The following is a 13,246-nucleotide window of genomic DNA, read 5'->3' on the forward strand; positions in this document are numbered from 1 at the left end:
TGAGCATATAATGACCTCAGTATTTTGTTGAAGACATTTTTTCAATATTTTGTATGTTTTGTTGATACTTCATGATCTCTATGGCCTTTATTTACTCAAGTTAAAGAACCTCAAATTGTAGGGTTCCTCAAGCTTATTTCTCTTAACCTATTTCATCAACATGTGTTTAGCTTCTCGATTAATAATAATCGGTTACTACGAATAATAATCTATGTAAATTTGATGGCAGATTTTGAATAAGAGCATTCAATGCTACAGTGTCGTTCATGGTAAAAACTATATGCAGTTTCCTGTGAAACTTGTAGAGCAACTCTCACCTGGCTACCAGGATAGTTACCTAATTCGAGGACTTCAGAGGACATTACCTGGTGTGAAAACTTCGAGGTATTGACGATTTTTATTAATTTTCAGATTCTGCGGGAAGGATATTGCGCCAGGCCAAGTATTCACATCCACAACAAGTGTGATAGTTCTCTTCTTTAAAACTCTGACGAACAGTTTCAGAGGATGGTCGGCTAGTGTGAGCTTCGTGCGTATCCCCGGTTGCAGGTGAGACTCTTAATAGTAGAGTGGTACCCTGTTCGTCCTAGTGTATGTGTTGGCTATGTTCCCAACCCCACTGAGGTCCATCCTATTTTGGACCTGAGAGGGTTACGATTTTGGTGCCGAGTGGTGGGTGTCATTTTCACGCCAAGCGTCGGGTTGGTTTACGTGGGGCGGCATTTATGATCATCACGGGGAAGAATATGGGGATTGATTCTAAGTACTGAGAGATCAGGGCGGACGGGTTGAAGTGTTGCATCATATGATACGGTTGTTTTCTCGTTATATGTATTCAACATTTTTCAACTTTGTGGAGCCATTTTTTTTAATAAATATACCGTGTAAGGCAGCAATTTTAAGTCAAGGTTGAGTTTAAGCTCAACGGACTTTCTTTGCTATCTCTCTTTCACTCATCGATCTATTGTAATTACCCATAGTGTTCATCCACCCCACTTTTCTCTTCAACCGTTCACACAGTTACCACCTGTCTGCAGTTGGAGCTCAAGCTTCTGTACCTCTTTTCCTAGATGCTCTCCCATTCGTCTAATACCCGTATTGTTAATACGGGTAACTACCCGGAGGCCGCCATGGACGTGGCCGGAGAAGAACCACCCCATCAAGGGTATGAACTGCCCCAGCCTCCTTTTGCTTGGTCCTGAAAGAGGCCGGCCTCGGGTGTGAGGGGGGGCTGTGACGATTTCTGTCTGAAACCCGTAGGTGCAGGACCGGGACGTCCACCTCCTGGGGCTCGTGCGGCCCAGGCTCTGCTTCAGGAGGCTGGGGCAATTCATACCCTTGATGGTGTGGTTCTTCTCCGGCTACGGTCACGGTGGTCTCCAGGTTAGGAGTCCCTGTGCCTTTTTTCACCAACTTCGAGGTCAACCCCGGAACTCACAGTTCCTGCGACGGCGCTGGAACCAATCGTATTGGCGTTTGCCTTTCCATTGGAGACTTTCGGCGCCGTGGAGAGGGAGGGGGGGACCTGCTGCCTGGGTAACAGCTTATCCTCCATATCAACCTACCCTGGCTTTGCGCCCTGGTGAGGCCACTCCAGACCGACAACCAGAACGCAACACCATAGTTTCCTGAGACTGATGGATGCCTGCTACTACTACTACTAATCACGTTAAATGTTTATGTAAATTGTTGTTAAGGTCACAGCTCAATAGCCTTAAAACACGATTTTTTTATATCTCAGTTCATCCAATGTTGTCATCCTCGGTCTTAGAGACATTGAGTCGTGCAGATGATAGCCTTGATTAGCAGGACAAGGTAAGTGTTTTCTATATACGTGTGCTATCAGTTCATCGGTTTCCAAGATGCAGGAGAGTAAATGTGATCTTACGTAAACAGGCGTAAAATTACTGCTTCTGTTATTCTCGTTTAGGTGTAAGAATTCCATGCGAAGACACTGTGCGTGTTTGTGTGGGTGAGTATTCACCTAGTTGTATTCACCAAGTTGTGCTTGCGGGGGTTGAGCTCTGCTCTTTCGGCCCGCCTCTCAACTGTCAATCAATCAACTGTTACTAACTACTGACCAACTAATTTTTTTCCACACACACACACACACACACACACACACACACACACACACACACACACACACACACACACACACACACACACACACACACACACACACACACACACACACACACACACACACACAGGAAGCAGCTCTGTAACAGCTGTTTAACTCCCAGGTACTTATTTACTGCTAGGTAACAGGGGCATCAGGGTGAAATAAACTTTGCCCATTTGTTTCTGCCTGGTCCAGGAATCGAACCCAGGCCACAGAATTACGAGTGCTGCGCGCTGTCTGCTCAGCTACCAGACCCTTACCCCTATGTCTGTGTGAGTGTGTGTGTGTGTGTTTGTGGGTTTATGCTTACAAAGTAAAAACACAACAGCACCTATTCAGTAAACAAACTGATATTAGTACAATTCGTTCTGCAATAGAAACACCTTATAATAAGTGGGAAATGTATATATTTCTAGAGCATTGATTCACTTTAAACTTATTTTGTCGATTTTATTATGACTACTTTTTCAGATTTTTTTTAAGGAAGAATAAAACATTGAGTATTCATGTTAATTTTATTGACTTTGGGTTTTATATATATTTATTTACGACTATTTGTAAGAAATAACCTTTGAACACATATGGTCTCAGTTCTCCCACGGAGTGAAGGAAATATATATATATATAGTGTAAACGATATGATTATTTGTGCTAATGGTGTCCTTCAGCATACTTAATGATGGTAGGAGGGTTTTGTGAGGGAATATACGTTTTAATTCTCTCATTAATTCCCATCAATATCTTGATTCCCAGGAGCCGGGAGCGACATTTCCTCGCGCAGGTAACTGGGGGTCAAGGTATGTCTGTCTACGACCGAAGACGATAGAGGAACAAACTCTGCCTGTCTCTCGCATCCGTAGAAATTGAAAACAACTTCTTATGTTAATTAACACATAGATATGTCTTATCGCTATAACATATAAGTAAGCAGATTTCGTCTGCCAATACAATAAGCAATTAGATTATGAATTACTTAGGGATTATGGATTATAAATCCTTAAGATGAACCACTGACCACTATACTGGAGAGATGGGGGTCGTAGTCATGTTTCTTCAAGCCAGTCTAAGTTGAGAGGCAGCACAAATCACATGTGTAAGGAAGATTACCTGACTTAATGAGAGTTGGCTGGTTTGTTCCATGGTAGATCCTATCATCACTTCTTTCTTTTCCCCTTTAAAAACTATTACTTATACTGAATTGATTAACTAGAGATGGAAGAAATATTAAATTGTGTAGTGTATAACTATCTATATGACCAAAACTGCCCATTCCGTGCACTCCGTGGGAATATGAGATCCTTTGTGTGCCAGGTTAGTGCTCAAGAATAGCTGTAAATGTTTATATATACATATATGTATGCGCAAATCTATTTTAATAAAATTAATAATATTATTCTGTCTTTATTTCTATCTAAAATGGTTGAAAAACAAAGTCCAATGTATATCGACATAATAAGTGAAGAGAAAGATTGATACTGAGGAAATTCAAACTATTCTCACATTATTATTAGTAAGGTAAGTGTCGTAAAGATTGTACCTCTAAAATAAGCTCTTCTGGTCACGTTACTGAATGGCCGCTTATGTTATGAGTGATAAAGAAAAAGAATTTATTGACGTTAAAAGGTCCTATTTGTAACTATGGTTTAAAACTTATAACACTAACTTAAATATACATTTACTGGCAACTTATATTTTTTGTCTTTTCACAGAAACTCTCATTGGCTAGCACTGTTAGATAAACGTTGTTTGGAAAAAAAGCAATAACTGACAGACACAGCCAAACACACTTATGCCTCTTATGAAAGGAGTTTTGTCCCGGTCCGAGGAGGATAGACATATAATTTATCGACCTCTAAGATTGGTTGTAACTGCCTTTGATGTGGGTATGACCTACTTAGGGTACTGAGAATCATCCACCCAAATTTGATTCACTCTTCAAGGTTACCACACGTATGAGAGCAGGATGATGTTACTGGATGAATTAAATAGCTGAGATTTGTTTAAGAGGGAAGAAAGATGCACTTCAACACTTTTAAATGAAATTTAAGTAGATGGGGGGATGTACTTACTTCTGCTTATAACTTACATAAGAGCAGTGACTGAAGCATAAGACTGTTTAGTATGACTAATGTCAATGTGAATTATTCAAATACAAATTTATTTGTATATCTTATTTCAGTCTTGTTATTATGAGGGACTGTGTTCTAATTTATTTATACTGTCATCTGTGTATACAGTGAGTCACATGTTTAGCAACGACTCGTGATTCATGTAAATAACTTCTAAATGTTTACAGGGTCACCACCACCGCAACCACTCCTACCATCACCAAAACTCAAACCACATCAAAGACCTCACCAACTACTACCACCATCTCCACCACTACTCCCATTTTCACTACCCCAATTTCTACTTTAACATCAAAAACGTCTACCACCACCACAACCACAATAAGAGCCCCAACAACTACTACCACACCTACCATTTCGTCTGCGACTACTAATTCAATAACCATTACCCCGATTTCTACTTCACCTTCAAAAACTTCTACCGCCACCACAACTTCAATTATTACCACAACAACTACTACCACACTTATCATTTCCTCCCAAACTACTAAATCAACAGTCACTACTCTAACCACCTCTGCAATTTCAAAAACTTCAGCCATTACCACTATTAGTTCTTTAATCACTATAACCAACATCACCTCTACGACTACCACTATCTCCTCAATTACTAAATCAACCATTACTACAACTACATCCTCTACTACTAATACTACATCAATTACCACTATTATTATTAGAAATAACACTTCACCTTTGACCATTTTTTCAACCACCCCAACTACTTCTACCAGCACCGCTGCTACTTCTACAACTAGTGTAAATATTGAATTTGTTAATGGAACTACTTTTACTACTATTTTAACTACAGCAACTATTAGTGTAAATAGTGTTAAAACTACTGCTGCTACTACTTCTGCCACTAATACTGCAATTGCAATTAATGCTTCGACTACTGCAATTAATGGTACTAAAGCTGAAACTACTACGACCAATACTACTACTACTAAAAAAACTACTATCAATGCGGCAACTAATGTTACTACTATTGCAACTACAGAAATTACCGCATTTACTACTGCAAATACTGCTTCAACTTCAGCCATCTCAGCTCCAACTTCTACAACTAATGAAATTACTACTACAAGCAGAGTTGCTACCATTGCAACTAGTACTACTGCAACTACTGCAACTAGTACTACTGAAACTAGTACTATTGCAACTACTGCAACTAGTACAAATGCAAGTACTGCAACTAATACTGCTGAAACTACTGCAACTAGTACTACTGCAACTACAGAAACTAGTACTAATGCAACTACTGCAACTAATACAACTGCAACTACTGCAACTAAGACTACTGCAACTAGTTCTATTTCAACTACTGCAAATAGGAGTACTGCAACTAGTACTACTACTGCAACTACTGCAACCACTACTACTGCAACTAGTACTATTGCACCTAGTACTACTGCAACTAGTACTACTGCATCTAATACTACTGCAACTAGTACTACTGTAACTAGTACTACTGCACCAAGTAATACAGCAACTAGTACTACTGTAACGAGTACTACTGCAACTATTACTACTGTAACGAGTACTACTGCTACTATTACTACTGCAAATAGTACTACTGCCACTACTGCCACTAGTACTACTGTAACTAGTACTACTGCAACAAGTAATACAGCAACTAGTACTACTGTAACGAGTACTTCTGCAATTACTGGAACTAGTACTACTGCAATTAGTGCAACTAGTACTACTGCAACTACTGCACCTAGTACTACTGCAACTAGTACTACTGCAACTAGTACTACTGCAACTAGTACTTCTTTAACTAGTATTACTACACCTGGTACTACTGCAACTACTACTAATGTAACTAGTACTACTGCAAATAGTACTACTGCAACTAGTACTACTGTAACTAGTATTACTGCAACTAGTACTACTGTAACTATTACTACTGTAACTAGTACTACTGCAACTAGTACTACTGCAACTAGTACTACTGCAACTAGCACTACTGTAACTAGTACTACTGCAACTAGTACTACTGCAACTATTACTACTGTAACTAGTACTACTGCAACTAGTACTACTGCAACTAGTACTACTACAACTAGTACTACTGCAACTAATACTACAGCAACTAGTACTACTGTAACTAGTATTACTGCAATTAGTACTACTGCAACCAGTTCTATTGCAACAACTGCAACTATTGCACCTAGCACTACTGTAACTAGTACTTCTGTAACTAGTACTACTGCAACTAGTACTACTGTAACTAGTACTACTGCAACTAATACTACTGTAACTAGTACTACTGCAACTAGTACTACTGCAACTAGTAATACTGCAACTAGTACTACTGCAACGAGTTCTACTGCAACTAGTACTACTGTAACTAGTTCTTCTGCAACTAGTAGTACTGTAACTAGTACTACAGCTACGAGTAAAACTGTAACTAGTACTACTGCAACAAGTACTACTGCAACTACTGCAACTAGTACTACTGCAAATAGTACTACAACAACTAGTACTACTGCAACTAGTACAACTGCAACTACTACAACTAGTACTACTGCAACTAATGGAACTATTACTACTGCAACTAGTACTACTGCAACTAATCCTACTGCAACTAGTACTACTGCACCAAGTCTTACTGCAGCTTGTACTACTGCAGCTAGTACTACTGTAACTAGTACTACTGCAACTAGTACTACTGTAACTAGTACTACTGTAACAAGTACTACTGCAACTAGTACTACAGTAACTAGTACTACTGCAACTAGTACTGCTGTAACTAGTACTACTACAACTACTGCAACTAGTACTACTGCAACTATTACTGTTGCAACTAGTACTACTGTAACTAGTACTACTGCAACTAGTACTACTGTAACTAGTACTACTGCAGCTTGTACTACGGCACCTAGTACTACTGCAACTAGTACTACTGTAACTAGTACTACTGGAACTAGTACTACTGTAACTAGTACTACTGCAACTAGTACAACTGTAACTAATACTACTGCAACTAGTACTAATGCTACTAGTACTACTGTAACTAGTACTACTGCAACTAGTAGTACTGTAACTAGTACTAGTGCAACTAGTATTATTGCAACTAGTAGTACTGTAACTAGTACTACTGCAACTAGAAATACTTCAACTACTGCAACTAGTACAACTGCAACTAGTACTACTGCATTTAGTACTACTGCAGCTAACACTACTGCAACTAGTACTACTGTAACTAGTACTACTGCAACTAGTACTACTGTAACTAGTACTACTGCTACTAGTACTACTGTAACTAATACTACTGCAACTGGTACTACTGTTACCAGTACTACTGAAACTAGTACTACTGCAACTAGTAGTACTGTAACTAGTACTACTGCAACTAGTACTACTGCAACTAGGACTACTGCAACTAGTACTACTGTAACTAGTACTACTGTAACTAGTTCTACTGCAACTACTGCAATTAGTACTACTGCAACTAGTACTACTTCAACTAGTACTACTGTAACTAGTACTACTGCAACTAGTACTACTGCAACTAATACTACTGCAACTACTACTTCTGCAACTAGTACTACTGCACCTAGTACTACTGCAGCTAGTAATACTGCAGCTAGAACTACTGCAGCTAGTACTACTGCAACAAGTACTACTGTAACAAGTACAACTGTAACTAGCACTACTGTAACTAGTACTACTACAACTACTGCAACTAGTGCTACTGCAACTATTACTACTGAAACTAGTACTACTGTAACTAGTACTACCGCAACTAGTACTACTGCAACTAGTACTACTGCATCAAATACTACTGCAACTAGTACTACTGTAACTAGTACTACTGTAACTAGTACTACTGTAACTAATACTACTGTAACTAGTACTACTGTAACTAGTACTACTGCAACAAGAACTATTGTAGCTTGTACTACTGCAGCTAGTACCACTGCAGCTAGTACTACTGCAACTAGTAGTATTGTAACTAGTACTACTGCAACTAGTATTATTGCCACTCGTAGTACTGTAACTAATATTACTGCAGCTAGTATTTTTGCAACTAGTACTACTGCAACTACTGCATCTAATACTACTGCAACTAGTACTACTGTAACTTGTACTACTGCAACTACTGCAACTAGGACTACTGTAACTAGTACAACTGCAACTACTGCAACTAGGACTACTGTAACTAGTACAACTGCAACTAGTACTACTTCAACTAGTATTACTGCAACTAGTACTACTGCAACTAGTACTACTGCAACTACTACTAATGCAACTAGTACTACTGCACATAGTACTACTGCAACTAGTACTACTGCAGCTAGTGCTACTGCAACTAGTACTACTGTAACTAGTACTATTGTAACTAACACTACTGCAACTAGTACTGCTGTAACTAGTACTACTAGAACTTCTGCAACTAGTACTACTGCAACTATTACTACTGTAACTAGTACTATTCTAACTAGTACTACTGCAACTAGTACTACTGCAACTAGTACTACTGCATCTAATACTACTGCAACTAGTACTAATGTAACTAGTACTACTGTAACTAGTACTACTGCAGCTAGTACTACTGCTGCTAGTACTACTGCAACTAGTACTACTGTAACTAGTACTACTGTAACTAGTACTACTGCAACTAGTACTATTGTAACTAGTACAACTGCAACTAGTACTATTGCAGCTAGTACTACTGCAGCTAGTAAAACTGCAGCTAGTACTACTGCAACTAGTACTACTGCAACTAGTACTACTGCAGCTAGTACTACTGTAACTAGTACTACTGCAACTAGCAGTACTGTAACTAGTAGTACTGCAACTAGCATTATTGCCACTAGTAGTACTGTAACAAGCACTACTGTAACTAGTAGTACCGTAACTAATAGTACTGCTACTAGCACAACTGTAACTAGTATTACTGCCACTAGTACTACTGTAACTAGTACTACTGCAACTAATTCTACTGCATTTAATACTACTGCAACTAGTAATACTGCAACTAGTACTACTGTAACTAGTATTACTGCAACTAGTACTACTGTAACTAGTACTACTGCTGCTATTAGTACTGCAACTAGTAGTACTGTATCTAGTACTACTGTAACTAGTACTACTGCAAATAGTACTACTGTAACTAGTACTACTGCCACTAGTACTACTGCAACTAGTACTACTGCAACTAGTACTATTGCAACTAGTACTACTGTAACTAGTATTACTGCAACTAGTACTACTGCAACTGGTACTACTGTAACTAGTTCTACTGCCACTAGTACTACTGCAACTAGTACTACTGCAACAAGTACTACTGCATCTAATACTACTGCAACTAGTGCTACTGCAACTAGTGCTACTGTAACTAGTACTACTGCAACTAGTTCTATTGCAACTAGTACTACTGTAACTATTACTACTGTAACTAGTACTACTGCAACTAGTACTACTGCAACTAGTACTACTGCAACTAATCCTACTGCAACTAGTACTACTGCACCTAGTCCTACTGCAGCTAGTACTACTGCAGCTAGTACTACTGCAACTAGTACTACTGTAACAAGTACTACTGCAATTAGTACTGCTGTAACTAATACTACTACAACTACTGAAACTAGTACTACTGCAACTATTACTATTGCAACTAGTACTACTGTAGCTAGTACTACTTCAACTAGAACTACTACAACTAGTACTAATGCATCTAATACTTCTGTAACTAGTAATACTGTAACTAGTGCTACAGCAACTAGTACTACTGTAACTAGAACTACTGCAGCTAGTACTACTGCAGCTAGTACTACTGTAACTAGTACTACTGTAACTAGTACTACTGCAACTAGTACTACTTTAACTAGTACTACTGCAACTAGTACTACTGCAGCTAGTACTACTGCATTTAGTACTACTGCAGCTAATACTACTGCAACTAGTAGTACTGTAACTAGTACTACTGCAACTAGTACTACTGTAACTAGTACTACTGTAACTAGTACTACTGCAGCTAGTACTACTGCAACTAGTACTAATGAAACTAGTACTACTGTAACTAGTACTAGTGTAACTAGTACTACTGCAACCAGTACTACTGCATCTAATAATACTGCAGCTAGTACTACTGTAACTAGTACTACTGTAACTAGTACTACTGCAACTAGTACTACTTTAACTAGTACTACTGCAACTAGTACTACTGCAGCTAGTACTACTGCATTTAGTACTACGGCAGCTAATACTACTGCAACTAGTAGTACTGTAACTAGTACTACTGCAACTAGTACTACTGTAACTAGTACTACTGTAACTAGTACTACTGCAGCTAGTACTACTGCAACTAGTACTAATGTAACTAGTACTACTGTAACTAGTACTACTGTAACTAGTACTACTGCAACCAGTACTACTGCATCTAATAATACTGCAGCTAGTGCTACTGTAACTAGTACTACTGTAACGAGTACTACTGTAACTAGTACTACTGTAACTAGCACTACTGCAACTAGTACTACTGTAATTGGTACTACTTTAACTAGTACTACTATAACTGGTACTACTGTAACTAGTACTAATGCAACTAGTACTACTGTATCTAGTACTACTGCAACTAGTACTACTTTAACTATTACTACTGCAGCTAGTACTACTGCTGCTATTAGTACTGCAATTAGTACTACTGTGTCTAGTACTACTGTAACTAGTACTACTGCAACTAGTACTACTGTAACTAGTACTACTGCCACTAGTACTACGGCAACTAGTACTACTGCAACTAGTACTACTGCTACTAGTACTACTGTAACTAGTATTACTGCAACTAGTACTACTGTAACTAGTACTACTGTAACTAGTAGTACTGCAACTAGTTTTATTGCAACTAGTACTTCTGCACATGGCTCTACTGCAACTAGTTCTACTGCATCTAGGACTACTTCTAAGAGTACTACTACTGCAACTAGTTCTACTGTACCTAGTACTACTGCAACTAGTACTACTGAACCTACTTCAACTAGTACTACTGCAACTAGTACTACTGCAACTAGTACTACTGCAACTAGTACTACTGCAACTAGTACTACTGCAACTAGTACTATTGCAACTACTGCACCTTGTACTACTGCAACTAGTACTTCTGTAACTATTACTACTGCAAATAATACTACTGTACCTATTGCTACTGCAACTAATACTACTGAAATTAGTACTACTGCCACTAGTACTACTGCAACTAGTACTACTGCAAATAGTACTACTGCAAATAGTACTACTGTAACTAATACTACTGCAACTAGTACTACTGTAACTAGTACTACTGTAACTAGTACTACTGTAACTACTGCAACTAGGACTACTGTAACTAGCACTACTGCAACTACAACTACTGCAACTATTACTACTGTACCTAGTACTACTGAAACTAGTAAAACTGCAACCGGTACTACTACAACTACTTCAACTAGTACTAGTGCAACTATTACTACTGCAACTAGTACTACTGTAACTAGTACTACTGCATCTAATACTACTGCAACTAGTACTACTGTAACTATTACTACTGCAACTAGTACTACTGCAACTAGAACTACTGCAGCTAGTACTACTGCAGCTAGTACTACTGTAACTAGTACTACTGTAACTAGTACTACTGCAACTAGTACTACTTTAATTAGTAGTACTGCAACTAGTACTACTGTAACTAGTACTACTGCAACTGGTACTACTGCTACTAGTACTACTGTAACTAGTACTACTGCAACTAGTACTACTGTAACTAGTACTACTGCAACTAGTACTACTGCAACTAGTACTACTGCAACTACTGCAACTAGGACTACTGCAACTAGTACTACTGTAACTAGTACTACTGCATTTAATACTACTGCAACTAATACTACTGCAACAAGTACTACTGTAACTAATACTACTGTAACTAGTACTACTGTAACTACTGCAACTAGGACTACTGTAACTAGCACTACTGCAACTACAACTACTGCAACTAGTACTAGTGCAACTATTACTACTGCAACTAGCACTTCTGTAACTAGTACTACTGCAACTAGTACTACTGTATCTAATACTACAGCAACTAGTACTACTGTAACTAGTACTACTGCAACTAGTACTACTGTAACTATTACTACTGCATCTAATACTACTACAACTAGTACTACTGTAACTAGCACTACTGCAGCTAGTACTACTGTAACAAGTACTACTGCAACTAGTACTATTGCATCTAATACTACTGCAACTAGTACTACTGTAACTAGTGCTACTGTAACTAGTACTACTGCAACTAGTACTCCTGTAACTAGTACTACTTTAACTAGTACTACAGTAACTAGTACTACTGTAACTAGTACTAATGCAACTAGTACTACTTTAACTAGTACTACTACAGGTAGTACTACTGCTTCTATTAGCACTGCAACTAGTACTACTGTAACTAGTACTAGTGTAACTAGTACTACTGCAACTAGTACTACTGTAACTAGTACTACTGGAACTAGTACTACTGTAACTAGTACTACTGCATCTAATACTACTGCATCTAATACTACTGCAACTAATACTACTGCAACTAGTACTACTGTAACTATTACTACTGCAACTAGTACTACTGCAACTAGTACTACTGCAGGTAGTACTACTGCAACTAGTACTACTGTAACTATTACTACTGCAACTAGTACTACTGCAACTAGTACCACTGTAACTAATACTACTGCAACTAGTAGTACTGTAACTTGTACTACTGCAACTAGTAATATTGCAACTATTAGTACTGTAACTAGTACTACTTTAACTAGTACTACTCCAGCTACTGCCACTAGGAGTACTGTAACTAGTACTACTGTAACGAGTACTACTGCAACTTGTAGTATTGTAACAAGTACTACTGCAAATAGCACTACTGTAACTAGTACTACTGCAACTAGTACTACTGCAACTAGTACTACTGCAACTAGTACTACTGCAACTACTGGAACTAGGACTACTGCAACTA

The 13,246-nt window shown here is 38.4% G+C and overlaps 2 protein-coding genes across 2 annotated transcripts in view; both read left to right on the forward strand.

Annotated features, from left to right (window-relative positions):
* Positions 1-13,246, forward strand: part of LOC123754606 (protein SpAN-like) — a 29,131-nt gene that overhangs the window by 11,252 nt on the left and 4,633 nt on the right. The window contains exon 9 of the mRNA XM_069326814.1: positions 397-549. Within this exon, the coding sequence (XP_069182915.1) occupies positions 397-549 (153 nt within the window). The remainder of the gene's footprint in view (positions 1-396; positions 550-13,246) is intronic.
* The window catches only part of LOC123754607 (serine-rich adhesin for platelets-like), a 14,262-nt gene continuing 2,086 nt past the window's right edge, over positions 1,071-13,246 (forward strand). The window contains exons 1-2 of the mRNA XM_069326601.1: positions 1,071-1,165; positions 4,422-13,246. The exon at positions 4,422-13,246 is cut by the window's right edge and continues 1,805 nt beyond it. Coding sequence (XP_069182702.1) covers positions 1,071-1,165; positions 4,422-13,246 — 8,920 coding nt within the window. The remainder of the gene's footprint in view (positions 1,166-4,421) is intronic.

Source organism: Procambarus clarkii, chromosome 18 (genome assembly GCF_040958095.1).
Source record: "Procambarus clarkii isolate CNS0578487 chromosome 18, FALCON_Pclarkii_2.0, whole genome shotgun sequence".
NCBI lineage: Eukaryota > Metazoa > Arthropoda > Malacostraca > Decapoda > Cambaridae > Procambarus > Procambarus clarkii.